General features: G+C 42.5%; 1 protein-coding gene across 2 annotated transcripts in view; it reads left to right on the plus strand.

Moving 5' to 3' along the window:
• The window catches only part of pax5 (paired box 5), a 50,188-nt gene that overhangs the window by 15,384 nt on the left and 12,729 nt on the right, over positions 1 to 22,075 (plus strand). For both annotated transcript variants that reach the window (XM_063475312.1, XM_063475313.1), the window contains exons 3-6: positions 3,497 to 3,694; positions 4,398 to 4,462; positions 7,391 to 7,516; positions 15,854 to 15,954. In XM_063475312.1, coding sequence (XP_063331382.1) covers positions 3,497 to 3,694; positions 4,398 to 4,462; positions 7,391 to 7,516; positions 15,854 to 15,954 — 490 coding nt within the window. The remainder of the gene's footprint in view (positions 1 to 3,496; positions 3,695 to 4,397; positions 4,463 to 7,390; positions 7,517 to 15,853; positions 15,955 to 22,075) is intronic.

Genomic DNA, 22,075 nt, shown 5'->3' on the forward strand with positions numbered 1-22,075 from the left:
GACCCCTTTTCACAATAAGTTAACCTTTAAAGTATGCAGTGGAAGACCAAGTATCTTCACCTTCACTTGTTGGATTTATTTGTGTTTTTCTGGTTAGTTTTTTATCATCAGGTGAAAAGAACACACACAGGCTGGTTCAGCATGTGTCAAACTGAAGCTCTTGTAAGGTCATACTGACTCCTTTAGTGTCAATTCTGCTGTGTTCTTCAGTTTCCTCCACATGCACGAGCTGCGTTTTCCAAAGTGCCTCCATTTTCGCTCTGCCTCTTACTTCTCTCACACGGTTCTCTGCTCTTTTCTTGCTTTTCACCTTCCTCTCCCCTCTTCTTATATCCTGTATTTTTTTTGTCCCCCCCCCATATTTCTGTGTCTCTCCTCACTCCCCCTTTTCTCTCTTTTTCTGTCTCTCCCTCTGCCTTTTCAAAGCTAAATTCAAGAGTAAATCCCTGTTCGTTCCGTCCCTCAGAGAAGAAAGGGGGACAAAAGGGAAAAGATTCATCACTTTTTGGAATTAGCATCAAAATGAAAGTGGCACCATATTTCTGCACCAAAAAAAAAGACAGAGGGAGATGGAGAATGGGAGAAAGACATGAACAAGGGACACAATCAAAAGGGAAAAGGCATGTTAAAGAAGACGAGTGCAGGAAAAAGAAAAACGAATGAGAGACAGAGAGACCATTTGTGAGGACGGAGGGGAAGGATTAGCTACAGCGACCCTCAGCTATATCAAAAAATGTGTTGCTCATTGTTCTCCCATGCCTCTCTTTCTCCGTCTCTCTCTTTCCGTCTTTCTCTCTCTATCTCTCTCTTTCTCTCTCTCTCTCTCTCCCCTTTCCTGGCCGTTCAACTCACTGAAGCGTTACCGTGAGGGGGGAGGAGGGGATCGAGGGATGGAAGGAGGGAGGGAGGGTTGTTTTATCCTCTCCTCTCTCTCTCTCTGGTGCCAGCAGAACAAAAACACCAACTCTACCACCCTGTGTGTGTGTTTGTGTGTGTGTGTGTGTGTATTGGCTCATCGTTGTGCAGATATCAATAACTACGCTCGTTTATTCACCAATGATTCAGCTGTGAATAATTTAAATAGTTTTCCATTTGAAAATAGATTGTTTTTCCTTTAGCTGTGTTTATACTCCAGCTGTGAATAGTCAAAAATGTGGAACACACACACGTGTGTGTGTTCACACTCACACACACACCCACACACACACACACACACACACACACACAGAAAGACAAGGAAGTGCACATTTACAGGAACTCGCATCTTCACGGAAAGGATTACTCTACCGTACAGTGGAGAGAGAGAGGGAGAGAGAAGAGCAGCAGCAGGTTTAAGACTGACTGACAGCTTGCATCCACACACAGCATCCCCCCTTTTTTCTGCAAGCTGTGTAGCGCATTTGCTGTCCTCCCACCCCCTGTCCCCCCATGCCCCTTCTGCATGCAAATACATTCATGAAATAGCCATGGTGGACATGAAACGGTTGTGTGAGTGCGCCCCGTGTGCACATGTGTGTGTGTCAGTGCCATCCTCTTCCTGCCTCTGCGTAATAACGTGAAATTGCTTAAGAGAACAGAAGCCGATCGCGGGACGAGTCAGGCCCTAAAAATGTTGCGTGACAGGTGTTTGAGCTTATTGCATTTAGCCTTTCAGCTGACTCTGACATCTGCAGCGAAATCGGCAACATTATGTAACCGGCAGTGAGGATTTTAGCGCGCCTTGATTTAACAAGGTGTATCCCAGCGAGAGCAGAGTCTCTGTTTGCGAGAAGGAGCTGAGATATCAGTCAAAGATACAAAATAAAACAGAAATAAAGAAAACTAAAAAAAGGATCAAATATACAGAAAGATTCCCTAGAATTTGCAGTATATTTGACCAGCATTATCTGACCGGTGTGACCGTTTTCTCAGCTGAATAAATACAAAGTCTTTGATACAAACTCTATCCAGACACAGATTATAAATACACAGTGCAATCATTAAATCTTCAAGGTGCTTTCAAGAGGAAATATTTCTTATATATTAATACAGAACCTTTTTGGTTAAAGTGTATTTTAAGCCTATATAATAGACACATTTGGACCTCATCTGGGGTACTTTCCACAGCTGCTGGGCAGGTACATCCCTGGAAAGTATTATGTGGCCAAAAATATCCCAAAAGTTATGACACAACTGGCATCAGGCTCATTCTAAGGAGAACTGTGACTGAATTCACATGTGGGCAGATATGAGCCACCTTTGGGCCAAACATTCATTGCATTCTGAGCAATGCAATATTCATAAGTCCATGCAGCGCATGAGCACTGAAGCTGTTTTTGTGATCTTCCCTGTTTTATGCGATGTGATTCCTCGCCACATTCAAAAGATCAGCCCAAATCAACACGGAGTTTCAATTGTCAGAATTACCCAAATAAAAAGTTCTGTTTGAAATTCAAATTAAATTAAAAAAAAAGATGCAGCTGATGGAGGATTAGCAAATAATCACACCCATTTCATAGCTCAAATTAAGCAAATTAGGACAAGAATCACAAGTGATCCAAAAAAATTTGGACACTAAGAAGATTTACAGGCCACAAAAACGATTTTAATCGACATGGCAACATGACAGACTCGGGGGGGGGGGGGGGGGGGGGAGTGGCTGTCTATTGTGGGTGGAAAAAAGACCTTAGACAGGAGGAGCATGTCCGATGTTTGGTGTGTAATCCAGAAATAAGTCCTGACCACAGGAGGGAAGGTCATTCCTCTGTTGGAGAACTTGAAGGGAAAATAGCTGAGTCCAAGTGGAGCAATGTTCAAACCACCACCAAGAGAGGTGAAGTAAAGGGGCAGTAAAGCAGAAAGCTGCTTCATGTTATATCTGGGTTCTTTGGAGTCTAGATTCCCCTTCTGCTCGATTTAGCAGTGAAACAGAACTCTGAATAATTATTTCAGCATTTTTGATGCTGTCACAGAAATGACCTGGCCACTTTTCAGCTTCAATAGGTGAAAGAAGAGGAGTTAAAGGATAAGGACATCGATATGAGAAAATTATTTTTAAAAAATCCTTCACATTTGTATCTTATTCCTCTCTGCCACTGACCTACATTGTTGTCCATTCGCTGCTAAAAACACAGAAAAAAAGCCACACTGTTGGGCTCTGTGTTAGTTTATTCACTGTCCTCGTGCTGTAAAGAGCCTCGTGATCTGACTCCACACCTGTTGATGTATATTTGAGAAAATGAGGAAAGTATAGAAGAGCACCAACCTCATGCTTTTAAGAAATGCATGTTCAGATTCTTATTTGGATGGAAACATTTTTGCACAGTTGCCTATAATCATGAAATATTTTCATATGTGGCGGCACAATCGTGATTAAGTACTTTAACCCAACTAAACTCGGCCTTGTTTCTCTAAAAACTAAAAACAGAATTTGCAGATTTCATATTCCAAATGATTTTATTAACTTGTCCTCTCGTTCCTCCCCGTATGATCAATGCAAGTGTCTTTTAATTGGCAGGTACTATGAAACGGGCAGTATCCGCCCCGGGGTAATTGGGGGATCCAAACCAAAGGTTGCTACACCAAAAGTGGTCGACAAAATCGCCGATTACAAACGCCAAAACCCCACCATGTTTGCCTGGGAGATCCGGGACAGGCTCCTAGCAGAGAGAGTTTGTGACAACGACAGTGTTCCCAGCGTCAGCTCCATTAACAGGTACGACGGTCTGCATGCTTTGTGTATGTTTGTTTGAGTTTGGGCGTATAGCAACAGGTACAGCCTATTGGTAGAGCTCAGAGCAATATAATACTCTGTGTTTTATGTGTGTGTGTGCCTGTGTGTGAGTCTGGGAGTGGAAAAGAGAATAGTAAAGAGGCCCCAGTCTCCATATGTATGAAGTGGCTGCAGCTCAGTGGTTCAACACGATGGTACAATGACAACCCTTTCCCCTGAGCATAGAAGCAGAGAGAGAGAGGGAGGGATGGTGAAATAAGAGAGAGAAGGAGTGAGCAAAAGAGGCAGACAAAAGGGAAGGAAGGTGTGTGGGGGTAAGGAAAGAAACAGACACAAAAGGAAAGGAAAGAAAGGAAAAGGGAGAAAAGGAAATGAGAGGAGAGGAAAAAAGGGGAGGAAAGGAAGAAAAAGGAAAGGAAAGAGGAAGAAAAGGCTTGCATGAGCAGCCAAGCAGGAAGTGTGAGGCCCCTCTGCCATGTCAGCCTGCCTCAGCCACTTCACACACACACACACACACACACACACACACACACACACACACACACACAGACACACACACGCACAGACACATATACACAGTTTTGCTCCCACGATGGTCATGTTCTCTCTGTCACTCAGGATCTCTCTCACACACACTCACACAAACCACTTCACACACACTAATATCCCCTCTCTCCTCCTGCAGGATCATCCGGACTAAGGTTCAGCAGCAGCCTGGTCAAACGGGCTCAGTGTCGGCTCACAACCTAGGTAGGTTGCTGTTCGAAAATCCTGTTTCCAGCCATCAAAGCCAATTTTTTTTTTTAACAAAAGAAGTGTTTTTGTGTAAATCTCTCCGGAGAGGATCCTCTGTGCTGAACAAGAAAACATTAGAGTTTCTGGACCTGTGTGAAGACAGTGTGCGATGCTATGTGCCACAAAGTTCCAAATCTACATTGCATCCTTACAGTCAGCTTTAGATTGTCATTTTCCATGTAAGAATTATGTTTAGGGTTTGTTTCTTTTTTACCAGAGTTTTGTGTCATGGTCAGGTTCATTTTGCCTTTTTGGGCCAACCGAGAGCTGACTGAAGAACGAGTAAGGTAGGGTACGATCAAACAAAGGTGACCGGCTGGATATAAAATGGTAGTTACATATTAAGCTTTCATATTCTTGGCCCATTCGCTATGACGTCTTTAACCAAAAGCACACTGGTAACATTATTACAGTAGTGTACAATGTAACTATTAAGACGTACAATAGTCCCAATAACAACAATCAAAGGGATCCACTGCGTGAAACCATATCATCCTAAATATAGCTGTTTCATAAATAAGTCAACAAAAATGCTCAAGTCATTGTAATATCAAAGCATCAGAGAACTTTTGCATTTCTTTATCAGTTCCTTCTCAAATGGGTACTAGATTAGCAACACTGGCAAGCATTTAAATCTTTGATTATTGGAGGTTATGACTGGAAATTGATTATTTACAATGATATTCAAGTTCAAAGCGAGGATGCACCTGGTGAGGCACACTCTCGGGGGCTAGAAAAGATCATATTTACGGTTTCTCAGTTACATCACCAAATTAAAAAAAAATTGAACGATAAACACTTTATAACAAGTCCAGCACTAGTACAAACTTTACACTATGCATATTCATAAATACATTTTTTTCATCCATATTGCTACAAGCAGTGATTGGTGGGGAAGGATGCACAGCTTTCTGCCCCCTTTGTCAGATTAATTCAGCTGTGTTTTGTATGAGCAACATAGTAGTTTGAAAATAAGTTTGAGTATATTAGCAACAGGTAATCTTTTGCTTTAGTTTCGATTAGCATGAGTTAAAATTATGTTAAGTGCAGCTGGACGAGATCCAAAACCTGACAAATATTAAAGGACTTATCGGACGGTTCTCATTATATATTTTTAATAAAGGACCCGTAACCTTTGTCAGTATACAGTTAATTATCCTGTTAGACACTGAAAGACTATATCTGTGGCATCTATGGCTGGAACATTATTTCCTTTTATTCGATGAATATCGCAGCGTACACACAGATACGATAGCCTTTCTCTCTCTTCCTCACTTTGCCCTGCAGTGGATTGTGTTTCAGAGTCTCTCATATCTTCATAATCGCACATTGTCTATTAATCTAAATTAATTTCACACACACTGCTCCCTGACTCCTGCCTTTTACTCACATTTAAGCGACACACACACACACACACCCTAGATGCAGTGAATCACACACGCACATGCACACGCTTACAGATTACACAGATAAATGGGTCCCACTCCCAGGCGGAAAATTGAACATTTGGATTTGCAGAATAAAAGCGTTACGTTCTGATAAAAAAAAGAGTGAAAAGAAAGAGAAAGGAAAATCAGATAATTGAAGTGCTAAATCAAGTGATGGGAAAAGGAGGGATATGCATTCATTATACTCTCCTTGTCGTTAGCGAAAGAGTAACGGCTTGAAGGGACTTTGATCCTCTGGTTTACCTGCCTTTTTTACCCCCTCTTTCTTCTTTATTGCCATTTCAGTCTTGTCTTTCTCTGTTTGGGGGGTCTGCTGGGAGAGGGGATTAGTATGTCTGTCTCCACACCTTTCTGTCCCTCCTGGGATACCATACTGTCACTCAGCCCCACGTCCGCTTACAGGGGTACAGATAAGGGACCAAGAAGTGAGCGACTGTATGTTTAAGCCTGTGCCTGCGTGTCAGGAGGTTGCAGGATGCGTGTGTGTGTGTGTGTGCGTGTTACTGAAGCGGTGACAAGTATGTCGCTGTGTCACCCAGCAAAGAACTTGTCTCCTCCAGGGGGAAGATTAAAGGAAGAGACAACAAAGAGCAAAACACTAACAGAGGCTGGTCTTTTGTGTCTTTTCCTTTAGTTTCAATTTAGCCGATACAACCGAGTGAAATTTAGAGAGATAAAATGGACTTTTATTGATTTTTTTAAAAGAAGAATAATTAAGATTTACATTGTGTGGCAATCATGCTGAGGTTTATGCCACAAATATATGAATAAGGACACTTGATTGTTGTTTTTCAAACCTGAAAAGCATCCGCACACAGACACACAGAAGAATTTCTCAGAAAGAGCTTTGTGCACAAAAACTATAGCATACTGTTTATTTTCAATTAAATATTTGTGCTTTCAAATGAGATCAAAAGACACATGCAAATATATTGGATTCAGTTCATTTTGGTGAGTGTTTATAGAGTTTTGTGACACAGTACATTAAAATATGCAGTCTGTGATATTTCAGCAACAGCCAGAAATTCATAAAACACTTTGCTGTCTTCTTTTTCTTATCCTTTTATCTGAGATGTGATCATAAAGTAAAACCATGAACATTTTAAAAAATACACTCTTTTCTTTATAGTAGAACAAGCTACACTCACTTTGCAGTTCTTTATGTTTTATTTTCTGTAATTTCTTTATTGAAAGCAAAAGTTTCAGTGAGTTAAAGAGTCACTTAAGGCCTTATGCCTTTTTAATAAAATCATACAGCTTACAAGAGCGAGTGTCCACATAACACAATAAATGTGTTGTGCTTTCCCCGTTTTATTTTACAATACGACACTGAGATTAAGTAATTCCTCATTTCAGTCATCTGTTTTTGGGGTGTTCTTTTGCTTTCTCGTTATATCCTTTAAAGTGTTGGCATTGTCATGTGATCTATCTGCAGCAACGTCCGTGCCAGCCACACAGGTCTCAGCAGTGACCAGCGACTCGGCCGGCTCCTCGTACTCCATCAGCGGCATTCTGGGTATCAGCTCAGCTGCTGATGTAGGCAAGAGGAAGAGGGATGAAGGTGAGCAAACAGTTATGCTTTGTATATGTCCCACTTTGCTAATTTTTCCTGGTGGATGCACAAGGCACACGAGAATCTAACACACGAGCAACAGCAACGGGAGATGTGAATAAAACATCTTCATTGAGGAACGCAGATTTATTTACTAACAGTGTTTCATGGGATAGCAACCCGAGAGGCCAGCTTATGCACGCACTATTGATCATATACTTCTGTCATACTTGATCAATGTTGCATGCTAATGTATATGCGAGCTTGTGTATGTGCTCATAGGTACTGGATGTATATATTTGTGTACGCTGATATGCCTCCACGTGTTTGCCTGATTGTGTGTGTGTGGGTGTGTGTGTGTGTGTGGGGGGGGGGGGGTGTCAGTGGCATTAAAAAGCCATCACACAGACGGTCTCCTACGGTAAATGAGACAGGACCAGATGTCGGAGCGAGAGGGGGTGACAGAATGCCACTGGGGGCTATTTCGCTCTCTCTCTCCCTGACACACACACACACACACACACACACACACACACACACACACACACACACATGTCTGGTTTGCTATCTTCGTGGGGACATCCCATTGACATAATGCTTTCCCTAGCCCCTTACCCCAACCCTAACCATTAAAAATGAATGCCTAACCCTAACCCTTACCCTAAACCTAACCATAACCTAATTGTAACCCTGACAGTAAAACCGCATTTTGAGTGTGAAAATTGCTTTCAACCCCGAGGGGACCTGGATTTTGGTCCCCACGGTGCAGAAAGTCCCCACCAGGATAGTAAAAGTCAGATTTTGGTCCCCACCAGGATAGTACGAACCCGTACACACACACACACACACACACACACACACACACACACACACACACACAGATACAGTGTGGGATCCTTTTTCCCACTGCTGATGAATTTTCAGAACACTCCAGCAGGTTCCAGGTGAATCCCAGGTGCACCTTGATATGCTCGGATACAGCCCACTTACCCATCAGTAGAGCACAAAGACTTTAGACCCAACGCAGACATAGAGACATACACACATATATCATTGATGCACTGGATCAAAGTTTGACTTGCTATGTGAACAGTTTGTCCATTGATAAATGAGGTTTTAGCTCACTCAAAAATAACAACAAATTGCACTCTCATCCTGTTCAGTGATCATACGCTGTTTGGGTTTTCCTCCATCTTTCTGTTGCAACTGCACAAAACGTCAAAATACGTTACAAAGTTAAGGTTGAGGTAGAAGATTTGGTGTATCCATAAAAGCAAAATGTGACATAGTGTTCTAAAAACAGACTTAAACACCCGGTGAAGCTTGAGACCCCCAGACTTTAAAAACTGGGGCAGACAAAGAACCTACAATGAGGAAACTGCCTTTTCTCACATTAACACTTGAAACAAATGCAAAATGACAATTTTCCCTCACATTTTCCACATTTCGTATTCATTAAGTTATCTCGCATGCACACCTTGACTTACCTTGATGTGCATGCATGATATCTGCGCAACAGAACCGAAGAGAAACAAATCAAATTCAAATTTTTCAGATCTATTCGGTTAAATTTTACACTAAGTTTGATGGGACTCTGATTTTAGTTGCTGCTCTTGAATAAGATCAGAGCACTTGCACAGAGCACAGTGATTGTCATGTCCACATTTTGGCTCACTAACAGAGTAAAGAATGAAAGATTAACAGATTCACCTGTGTTAGTGATCATAAGTCTGAATGGCCACAGTGAAACTGGTCTCTGACTGATTTCATCCATGCCTCTTTGACATAAATAATATGAAGTATTAATCCACCCCATTCTGTGCTGTATTGTCTTCAGCAGAAACTCTGCAGTCAGATCTGTTGCTGAAGGAAAATATCTGTAGCCTAATTAGCAGTATTATTGTTTCACTTTGTTCTTTATGTGCATGACACACTACACCATGTGCTACATGTGTGGTCTGTCTGCCGGTTTTCTATGACTGCCGCTGGACTTTCCATTTCACAGTTCGAATCGAAACATTGTATCACTTCTCGTTTCATTGAAGCATTCAGAAAGCATCATTCGAGCATTATGTCTCTCCGTGTCACGTTTCGCTTGTGTGTTTTATCTGCAGCGTTTCTGTGCCAGAGGTCTGCGCGGTTGGCTCTGTGGTCTAATTAACAGCATTGCTAATCACAGCTTCCATTAGAGCAGCCCCCGCTGGATAATGACACACACACACAGCAAGGGGCGACAGGGGGAACAGCATGCACAGACATGGACAGACAAACACATACACAGGCAAACAATAAGGCAAGCTTCTCACGACGAGTCACGGCCATATGCCTGTCTTTGCAGACATTCTTACACACGGAGAAGGAAGGCATAAACCCACAGTACACTACAGTGACACACCGGACATCACCAAGGCTCTTTTGTTGACTTTGTCTGTCTCTCTTTGTACAGGTGGATATATCGCACATACAGCAATGTGACAGTTTGTGTAGTTCAGAACGCAAAGAAGTGTTTCTCTCAGATATATTTAGAACAATGATACCATACTGTGCTGTGGCCCATTTTAGTGGGTTTTTTTTTTGGGGGGGGGGGGGGGGGGGGGGGACGCAGAGCCTTGAGTCAGTCTGTTGCAATTTTCCTGAGTTTTTTGTGTAAAAAATCCCCAAACCCACTGCAGCGCTTATTTTTATTTATTAATTCATTTATTAGAGCAGGTTAATGTTAGCTGAATCCTCTGATGATCCTAAGGCGGCATGGTCTGCATGCTTAATAAACAGGCATTTTATTACATATGCAGCCCATACTCTTTTAGTGAGCCTCCTACGTGACAGAGAGGATTAACAGTGGCCGTTGACTCTTTCCTAAACTGGTGTGAGAAGTTAAACCTTTTCCTAATGATTAAATCCACTAACCCTGCTGATAAACCAGTATAACTAGTTACAAATTGCTTCGCAATGTGCTTAAACCATAAGCTCATACTGGAGCATGTGGAGTGACCACATAAACCGAACAAAAAAAACTTTTGACCACAAAAAACAAGTTGTTACTGAAAGTATTCTGTCCCACTACCTCATCTGCTACTCTGTCAATATAGCCAGTAAACTGTACCAACATCAGTAAACATACAGAGTGGTTCATCCATTGTTTTGTAGCTGACAGGCTGTTTGCTAGTGTAGGTAAACCTCTTGTCTAATTCCCATAATTCTCACATCAGTCAGTGGTATTCTTTGCATCTGTCTCACTCAATCACCCCCCATGAAGTTAAATTTTAACTTGGTACCAACTCATTTTGTGCCTCCACCAATTATTTAGTCTCTCATTGCTACATGTTGTTGAACTCCACACTCCCTGGTGTCCACAGCATCTCAATTCCTGCAGCAGATTGTGTTTCCTCTTTGAATTAAATGTGTTGTGGAAAATATTATGTTTTCAATAATGGAATGTATCTACAGAGACAGAGGTATAAATAAAGCAAATGATATTCTGGCTCACAAGAGGCACCCCACTGTCTCCTCAATTGAACTGTTGCCATCTGGTCAACAATATTGCCCCCTCGATTTGCTAAAAACACATCTACATTAGAATGTGTTCTCCAGGCCATTGACTTTTAAAACTGGTAAAACATAAATCAGTAGTTCTGCTGCTGAGCTGGTCTGGCCATCCTAATCTGTTGCAAGGTGCGCAGTATGAGTGAAATGATGCTTAGTTTGTTGTGATGTTTTTTATATCATATCATGTCATATCATATCTGCTGTATGTGCTTGTAAGGACGTCAACGCGTGCAATGGAAACTGTTAGCCATGAGCATATCAAACAGCTGCTGTGCACGTGAACACAGGAAGGAGGGATCAGTAGCTTGTGTTGTGTATGTATGTGTTCCTGTGTGTTTCATGTGAGTTTGTGGGGGTAAAACCCTGTGGTGACCTGTGCCCCCAGCCAAAGCGAGGGGAAGTTGGGGGTGACTGGGGCCAGAAAGGAGATGAATGGGTGTGAATGGAAGAACTTGACTTCTGGGGCCAAAAGGGGACTATTGTACCTTAACCTATTCACTTTACACATTGAAGCTGCTGCTGCTGCTGGTGTGTGTGTGTGTGTGTGTGTGTGTGTGTGTGTGTGTGTGTGTGTGTGTGTGTGTGTGTGTGTGTGTGTGTGTGTGTGTGTGTGTGTGTGTGTGTGTGCAAGCATCCAACATGCATGTGGAGACCAGGACAGGTGGGCCGGTCACTAAAGGGAGTGCTGTTTTTTTCTTCCTCAAATCTGTGAGGGGAAATCCACTCTCAGCATTTTTAAGTCATGCACATTTTTCAAAATACAACAACAAATAGTTTCAATGGCATTTACCCAGAATGCCAGATTGACCTCTCACCCCCTTGTGCATCCACTGTGACATGAGGCAGCTTACCAAATAAAAGATGCTGGGAGTGAGCAAGAGATGCAGGGTGGAGGGAGGGGATCGTCGCCCTTCGCGCGTAGCTCCTCCCGGCTCACAAAAACTTTGATCTCTAGAGTTTGGATCAGGGACATACACACTCTCACAGACTAAAAAAATCATTACACACACACATGCAGGGAAGGGCTGGGGCTGTGAGGTCAGACTTGTGACACTTGGGCTATCAGCATGATTATCTATGTCAAGAGCAAAAAGGAGCACACTGGTGGTGTTCTAACCTCTGCAGACATGCATGCACAAGCATGCAGGGAAACAGACAAATAAGTGACAACTCATCTAATTCTTTAGGGTATTTGGATTTAATAATTCAACTGCTTCTGGATTCTTGGGAAAAATGGCAGCAGCAGGCTGTTATGGAAGAAGACGGTGATGGAGAGAGAGCAAGAGAGGCAGGAGGGAGGGAGAAAGAGAGAGACAGACAGAGAAGGCGGAAGAGAGAGGAAAAAGGCAGAAAGGAGAGAACAATAAGGGCTCATTGTTTGTTTTGTTCTGCTCTGAAAAAGAGGGAAGAGAAGCGCTTCCCTTCTGAGACTGAATCACAGAGATAGAGGCAGCTGTGTGTGTGTGTGTGTGTGTGTGTTTGTGTGTGTGTGTGCGCGCGCATCCAACAGTGAATAGGATTTAACCCGTCACGGCAATGAGTTTCTTTACCCATCCATGGATACAATGAGACCAGCCGGATATCAAGCTACCCACCCACCCACAGTCACAGCCTCAATCACATCCACACCAAGGCCCATGCATGCACACCTCAAGACGCACACACACACACACACACACACACACACACACACACACACACACACACACACACACACACACACACATGTCTGGTTTGCTATCCTCGTGGGGACATCCCATTGACACAATGCTTTCCCTAGCCCCTTACCCTAACCCTAACCATTAAAAATGAATGCCTAACCCTAACCCTTACCCTAAACCTAACCATAACCTAATTGTAGCCCTGACAGTAAAACCGCATTTTGAGTGTGAAAATTGCTTTCAACCCCGAGGGGACCTGGATTTTGGTCCCCACGGTGCAGAAAGTCCCCACCAGGATAGTAAAAGTCAGATTTTGGTCCCCACCAGGATAGTACGAACCCGTACACACATACACACACACACACACACACACACACACACACACACACACACACACACACACCTTTACACAAGTTCATACAGATGAATGGACAATATTGATTATCATAAGTAAAAGCTTTGTTCTTACTGCTCGATTACAGCAGGTTCGGTCATCTCCCCCGTTCTGTCTTTCTCTGGTTCTTTGTGGGTGCTCCACCATGACAGACACAGGTCAGTCTTTCAGGGTGCATTTGTGTGTGTGTGTGTCTGCGCACATATGAGAGAGTTTGTGTGTGCAACAGAGAGAAAGCAGAAAGCAATAAGCTGGCTGAAATGGTGCCATCAGAGCTACATGATTGATCAATTGAATTCCATCATGGGGACTGGCCGGTGGGATTAAATGGGTTGCCTTGGGTTACCAGGCTAAAGCATCATACTGGCTTTATCTCCCACCCTGATTGGTCTGTCACCAGAGACCTGGACCATACACTCACACTACTCCCAGCATCTGTATATGAGTGTGTGTGTGTGTGTGTGAGAGAGAGAGAGAGAGATTATGATCAAACCTCTGTTTGTGAGAGAGGGTTTTGTGTACTGAAGATGTAGAGGGAGGTTTAGTGAGTGACACAGCACTGTAGTATGAGCTAGATACTGTCTGAAGATTTAAAGGTTTGCTAGAAGTCTTTGAATTGATCCAAAGCCACAGGTTGTGCCAAGGTGGCCAAGATCCTTTTTATCAACTTTTGAAATTTAGCTAACACACATCAAACTGTAAGCAAACATTTCGCAACCAGCTTTGGTACCATTATACAACTCTGGGACTGTAATCCATCCATCCATCCAGGAAAGGCTTTCAGTCTATCCTGGTGCATTTGCACTCACACCTGTAGCCAGTTTAACCTGAAACTTTTTAGACTATGGAAAAAAATCCATCCAGCCACATTGTGATCACACAAACTTCACACAGAAAGGCCACAGCCCACAAACAACTTCAAACCCAGAACCTCCTGCTTAGAGGAGAAATGCTAACCTCTATATCGTCACAGTGCCATATGCTAATCTACCAAATGTTTTAACATAGTCTTAGTTCTGCCTGTCACTTTTGGATGTGCACAGAGATCACTTAAATAATGAACCAAAACAACAAAAAAAGTGAAAAAAACAAAACAAAAAACAGACAAACTGTCAGTTTCCTTATTCAGCTATTGTGGATGTAAAATGTACACTTACATAATCCTCTTATCTTGTACAAAGGATCAATTAATTCTGACTCCTCAGGTGTACTCACAAAACACTTTATTTTCCTCAACGTAATCTAGCTAAACTTGCTTACTTAAAACCCATTGCATCTTTGCTTTAAACCAGTAATTCTTGCTTATGTCGTAAAACCTTTTTTAGATTATGTTTTTAGGAATGTGACTAGAACAAATAAAGAATGAATAAGATTAAGTAAAACTATGTTAAAGGGGAAACCTGTCATTCTTATAGATTACTATAATGTCTCAGCTCAGTCCTCAGCTGAAATCTCAGTTACTTCTTTATTACAAAGTGAATTACACTCTGATTTATCATCTATTTTACACAGATGGGAAACAATGAATACAATTAAAACTTGAAAACTAGTAAATAAGACCACAAAGTCATTAGGAAAAATGTATCCTGCTCATAAATGAAATAAGAAGTATTTTAAAATTCTCACTGACTTATACAATCAGATTAGCAAAACACACCCAAAAGCTGTTTCTGTAGTTTTGAAGTCATTAAATCTGAAATACTACATTTTAACAAACACTCTAACCTTTATAAAAAGAATATAGTCTCCCCTGCAGTAGCACAGGTCTCAGTAACTACATGTAGTGGTATTAAAAGTTATCCACGACTACAGAATTTCAAAACTGGAAGCATCCCTTGAGGTTAAATATGGTTAGACAGACAGTTTTTTTCTTTCTTTCTTCAGTTTTTTTTTATTAGAACTAGTCTGGTGCAAATGAATCTGTATTTTCAGTCCAAATGGAAAAAAAAAATATATATATATATATTTGAAGCCCCCTCCCTCCTCTCCACCTGTCTGTCATATCACTACCCTGGACACACATTCACGCACATACACACACTAAACACACAGTGACCCCCAGGACTAAAATAGGCTCTCAGGAGTGGTTTGGAACGCTGAATTGGCTCTATAGTGGGGATTTTCACCCTCATCCCCTTTTTCTCTTTATCTTTTTCTCTCGTTCTCTCTTCTCTAATCATTTGTGGGCCGCGACTCTTCAGAGTTCTTATAATTGTCTCGTTCAGTCCCTCAGCCTTGCAATAACTGCAGGATACGAGAGCTCACAGTCTAATACTGATACCGCGGCAATATATATTTGTGTGGATGTGTGTGTATGTGTGATACGACGAGAGGGGACGGACAAGTGTGTATATATGAGAGGAGAGAGTGTACTTTTTAGAGATCAAGAAGGAGAGACAGCGTATGCTTGGTAATGGATTGCATTTGTATACCATTTTCTCTGAGCCTCCACAATCTATGAAGTCGCTCAGTCTTAAATCAGTTCACTGGAGTTCATTTGAGTCCACTAACTTCTTTCTCCACATTTGTCTTAGTGATTTATATTGTCAAAACACGCTTTCACTACTCCCTTCATTCCTCTATCGCTGTCTGTCTGGGTTTTCCCTCCATAACATAAACCAGACTCACAAAAGCTTCCTTTTATCTTGCTCATTTCCTCTCCCTTTCAGTTATCATTCCTCTCTTAAAAATTCTGCATTTACAGCCTGTCTAACCCCTCTCCATTCGCCTGTCCTCTCTGTGCAGGTTTGCAGGAGTCACCGCTGGCCAATGGACACGGCCACAGTGGGCGGGACTTCCTCAGGAAGCAGATGAGAGGGGAGCTATTCTCGCCACAGCAGATCGAGGTATTGGACCGCCTCTTTGACAGACAGCCATCCTGTCCAATCCAGTCCAGCTCTGACCTCTATGTGAGCCCTGATTCTGGCAAGGTAAGGGCGAGGCATCGTGCAGGCTCTGGGCTGAGGCTGAGGTTGGGAAGAGGTTAGGAGTCAACAAGAATGTAGTTGTGGGCTAATGAAAAATAGGGGCTGTGACAGGAGATAACCGCTCATGAAAAACAAACAGGAGCTGACTAAAGCAGAAGTGGCGTCTCCTGTGTTATCACCCCCATGGCCACCAGACACAGCAGTGTACTTCAAGTCACTGTCACAGCACAACAGCCATTCAGCCATCCTATACTGTAAGTCTTTTTTCGCTGAGTTCAGACATTTTTCTTCTTACTGTTTACAAGACCATGAAAAGATCCAAAGCAACAAATATGTTTCCCCACTAACAAGTGCTTTGTCCTCGTTCAAAGACATACATTTTTTCATCCTGCTAACCGTGGCCCTTCACCACCTCTGGTTTTAGTCAAGAAAATAATACCTGGGCCTACCTGGGATGTAGGTGTAACTGCTTCACAGAGGTTAACGGGCCTCTCATCCTTTTCAGAATGTGTGTTTTTTTATTTACAATCTCTGACAAAAAATAAGCACAATATAAAAAAGACGGCCTACTTTCACCAACCTGGAATCTCCAAATAAAAACATCCAAGAATGAATGCTCAACGGTTGCGTGCCACAAATGCAAACAAAATTAAAACAAACAGCGCTAGACTAACACATTGTTGTTTTTGGTCTTTTCATCAATAAGAGCAAAACTGTAGAATGGCACAAGTCTCATCGTTTAAAGAGACAGTGTGCAGGAGTTTCAGACTGCCACCGATATGACAGTTATTTGGGTTTTCCAGTGGACACAGGTGCAAAATTCATTTTTTGTAGCTGATAGTGAACAAATGTAAGGCAGGAAAGCTTAAAATGTAATGGACTATTTTGGGATTTACATAGTACAGAAGCCAGATTAGTTTGTAGTTTACCAGTTAACATTTAAGGTTTATCTGACTGTCATATAAAATATTTGTCTCTGTTTTTAGAAAAAAAAGCCTGCCTGCTATGCCTTGCCATGCCATGTCAATGTTGCTGACTGCTGTCATATTGCACAACAAATAATCCCATTTTAAAAAAGCTCTCTCTCTATCCAAGCGCTTCATTCATCCTGTTTTTTTCCCCAATTCTTTCATGTTGCTGTGAGCTTTCAAAGTGTCAGCATCAAGTCGTGTTTCACTGTTGGCTTGACAAACTGCTGTGAGTTTCTTTGGCCTGATAGACACTGTGATGAGTCAGACCTGCTCTATTGATGTTCCTATAATGTAGACACGCTACAGGGGTTAATGAACATATTGACCCGACTCTCATTATGACCTCACTTCCTGCTGCTTGGTGGGACGGCAGTGCCGCTGTCTGCATGCTGATGCGTCTTGGGAATGTGCTGCGTATGCGTGTGATCGTTTGCATGTGAGAGAAAAAGAGAAAAAACGAGACAAGAAAACCGAGAGCGAGAAAGGGTGTGTCTGTGTGTCCTAATGTTGCATCTAAATTGACCTCCCGCCCTTTCTCAGGAGTAAATTAATGTAAATCTGAGTGGAATAGACAGGTGTAAGTGGTATGCTGAATAACAAAATGACAACAAGCTAGCATTTGTATTCTCTCTACCTTTTCTCAGATGCCTTCTAATCAGCAGCCCAACGGTCAATATTAAGGAAATATTTGGCCAATGTTTCAAAATGACATTTTTGTTTCAGCGAGCTTTCAAGCTGCCACTGCTTCTGGTTTATTTATTCAGTCAGTGCCAAGGGCAAGAGTACAAGCAAACTCCTGAGGAGTCGGAGTATATGGAAGCATAAATAGGCTGCAGCCTTAGACCTACAGGGCAGAGTTTGGCTTTTTAGTCCATTCTCTTTCCTCTGACCGACATGGGGAGTTGAGTGGCACAGGGCGAGAGGTCGACAGGGATTGGCTGTAGTAGCTCTATAGACTGGGACTCAAGACTATAATACCCATGATTCATAGGTCAGTGTCCTGTCTGAGTCCGGTCAAGCCACTGGGGTCGGGGTCTGGGATAGGGGAATCAAACTGGGGTCAAACTGGCTTTAAGAAGTGCATTACAAAGAGACCCAAGCAATCGCAACCGCATACACACAAACACACACACACAAATCTACATGACTATCTGGTCCTCCACCTCTGCTAACCCCCCTTTTTCCCACTGGGAATGATTGACACTCTTAGCCTTAACGCTGGCAGCCACAGCTTAGGCTCTTTGGTATGTGGGCTGAGGTGTGTGTACATGTGTGCGTGAGTGTGAGCAGTAACCACTATTGGTGGGGTTATGGTCAAGGAGGGTCACCCTGCCTTGCGACTGACATTCGTGACAGACTTGTCCCTGCTGGTGATGTTTTGTATGGGGTCGTCTTTTATGAAGCGCGAGTCAGTGTGTGTGCATCGGACAAAACGTGTCCAAAACTGTGAAAACCAAAGTAAAGACAGAAGAGCAAGAGGCTCAGATTCAGGTGTTATACTAATAAACTGTAATCTCAGTGGTTATGTCAAGCTCCTCATTATTTTCTAGCTTTCTTGCACTAAAACATGAGGCTTACTCATTATTTTGTCTTCCTTCGTCCCACTTGAAGAGACCAAAAGCAATACCGCTCGCAAGCAAATCTTATTTTATCTGTCAGCAGTAGTTACTTGTCTATCCTGTTTATTTCAGACCTTTTTCTTTATCTTTCTTTCCTAACAAGCCCTGCTTTTATCTCATCTGCCTCTCTTGCTCTTGTTCCACTTCACCCTGTAGTCTATTAAGTCCCGCTATTAATTTATGTGTGCGTGCTCGTATGTGTGTCTGCATGTGTGCCTGTCAGAGAGAGTTCATTTGAATTTCCCTTCAATCACTTTCTATTACCCAGGTGATAAATCAGCAGGGCTGACAGCACCCCCGCCCATCCGTGCTGCCCTGGGTCCAAATGCCCACCCCAGTACGAACCAGTTTACACTGAGATGTGGACGGAGAAAAAGTAGACTGATATTATAGATTTTTTTCTTTACTTAAAAGGATTTCTATCTTGGGCTCCAGTTTGGCTCAGATGCCCTGTGGTTGAAATGCAGCGGCCCGGGTTTGAATCCGCCCCTTGACCCTTTGTGTCTTCCCTACTTTCCTGTCTACTCTTTACTGCTGCACCAAACGCAAAAATGAAGAATGCATCTCAGGTCATTTCAGCTAGATCATCTCATCATTGACTGCAGAATGTTTTCCCCACACAACAAATAATAAATCAAGAGAAAACAAGTAGTCGGGAAACTAGAAATAATGCTAAATTCATCGCTTTATAGCGTGAGCTTATTAAAGTATCCTGTAGGAAATTTCACAGTGGAGTTAGAGATTGAATTTGATGGCTCCAGAGTGTAGTGGTTCACACATTTAACTGAAAAGTAAAAGATACACTTTTTGATTCTAGGAGGAGACACAAATCCTGTGGGGTTGTACCAGGAAGGGCGTCTGGACGCAGTTAAAAGTAGCTTTCAGTTGAAGATTGGATTTAGATGCACAAAGCCACAACATTTTATTATTAACACTGAAACTATTTAAGTGTGATCAGACGCATCAACCATGCTGCTCAAATTTGTGTAGAATGAAAAAGAGCAGACTTTGTGTCATTGTGTAATCACTACACTAAACGTTTTTGTTTGTTTGTTTTATCATGCATACAGGAAGTATAACAGTAAATAACAGCAAAACTTAGATAAATTAATTAATTATAAAAAATGTAAAATTTCCACTCATGTGGCCTACAGCGGCCTCGTGACTCATAAGGAGCTGAGCCTCCATGAGTCGCCTGTTTGGAAATGAGTAACCTCCCCTTGCCGCCACGCTCAGTTTGAGCACAGATAAATTCCTTCCCCACAATCCCTGTCTCAGTCTGTGGGCCACTGAGGGAATTGTATTTGTTTATAGTCAAGCAATTTTCCATCAGGAGCACTCAAGCCAATGTGGCGAATGGGAGAGAGAGAGTGGGAGATGGAGAAATCACGAGCTATTTTGGAAGTGGTGAAAATAGGAAATACTATTATGCAAATGGTACAGAAGGGCCGGTCTGTGTGTGTATTTGTGTGTTTGTTTGTGTTTATGTGTGTGTGTCTGGCTGAGTTGGGCACATCTGTCCCATTTCTGACTCAGCAGACCAAGCTGCTGCGTGGAAGTGAGACGGTGATAGAACGAGTGAGATTAAAACTTAGTGCAGTTGCTTTTAAAGAGTTAAAGTGTTATGATAAAGGACTTATCTGTTAACCCTTTAGAAGACAGAGTTAATGAAACAAGAAAGGAGAAAATGCATCGAAGCAGACAGCAATCATCAACCAATGAGAAAATGTGTATGTTATACCCTAAAAAAAGTGCTGCATTTATATAAAATGAAAATAAAACACTGAAAACAGTGAGTGCCGTCCATGATGTGTAACTTTAGTGGAGTAATGAAGTGAAATTTGATCAGGGGAGTCCACTTTTGGTGACAGATCCAAGAATGTGAAGACTTAGGTTTCAAAGCAATGTCAGGTTTGTGAGTTAGTTAACTTCAAATGCTTTATCTCATTGGTCACAGAAGAAAAACTAAAAATGACCAAGTTTTCAGTATTACCATATATTGGTGGGATGCTGCTGCTGAGTGCCATGCTCTACATTCTTTTCTCTATCCCACTAATTTATCAATCAATTAACATTTCCCTCCATCTCAGCCCCATTTCCTGTCTCCTCCTTATTCCTTATTATTTCTTTATAGCGACCCTTTATATCTACCAGGTCCCCCTCCTGCCACCTTTACTTGCATCCTCCCATCTTGCCCCAAACAACCCCTCCCCATCAGCATCGCCAACCCCAAACCCCAACCCCTCCATGGCCCGGCAGCTGCGTCCCTCCTCTTTGATGAGGGCTGATGGCGCTGTATGAGCGGTGGAATTGACAACATTTACGGGGGCGAATGAGAATGATCCATCTTCCTTAGCAGGCCTGTCACCCCACTGGCCAAACTTCATCATGGCCAATTACCACGGCAGACCCCTTCTTCTCTGGTGCTGCTGCTGCCTGGCCCCCATCTACACACGGATACATGGACACATTAGACACCATTATAATAAGACAGAGAGCGGCCAAGAGAATGGGGGGGAGGGTCGGGCGGGCGGCTGTGCAGTGATAGCTCATATGATTGGATGAAGAAACTACAGGTGTGATGTGTTTGATGAGCGAGAGAAAAGAGAGCTTAAAAGTGTGTCTGAAGTCCAAAGAGAGAGAGAGAGAGAGTGAGGGAGGATGTGTGTAGTGTACTGCGTAAGCTCTTATTTGGCAGGTCACAGTCCAGTGGTTGTGTTGTGTGTTGACGAGCACAGGGGTGTTTAAGAGGTCAGTGAGCACAAACACACGCCTACACTTACACCTCCACACACACAGATGCAGACGTATTAAAAGGGTCAGTGCAAAACTCTCACCTCATCACCTAAAGGAAATTCTGATTGGTGTCATTAGTGTACACACACACGCACACACACACACACACACACACACACACACACACACACACACACACACACACACACACACACACACACACACACACACACATCAGTAGTAACAGAATGGGAGGAAAAACTGCAGAAGGAATTTCACACAATAAAGTGCAATATTTCATTTGCTCAGTTTTATTTACTCATACAGTGGGAACAATTTGAGGTTCAGTGTGTTGGTCGAGTGTGCTTCAAAATGCAGTCAGGAGGAGAATTTAATGACCAACTTACTAAGCTTTTTTTAAGCCACCCCTAAATAATCATACACTGTATGCTTATATTTAATTGCCGAACTCCAGATGAATATGTGTCTCTTTTCCAATACTGTGAGTAGGGCTGTTTAGTGCATACACAAATTAATTGAAGCTGACTGAGAGCAGTTTAGTTAGCTCAGTCATTATGGCTTTCTGGTTAAAAACACTGCTGCAGAAACATTCATGTGACATGAACTCTTACCTAAAGCAGAGCTAACGCTTACCTCGCAGTAGTCAATTAACACAACAGATTTAATGAGCAAACGACTGAATGTACTACTCCA

The sequence above is a fragment of the Pelmatolapia mariae genome, linkage group LG6 (assembly GCF_036321145.2).
Source record: "Pelmatolapia mariae isolate MD_Pm_ZW linkage group LG6, Pm_UMD_F_2, whole genome shotgun sequence".
Taxonomy (NCBI): domain Eukaryota; kingdom Metazoa; phylum Chordata; class Actinopteri; order Cichliformes; family Cichlidae; genus Pelmatolapia; species Pelmatolapia mariae.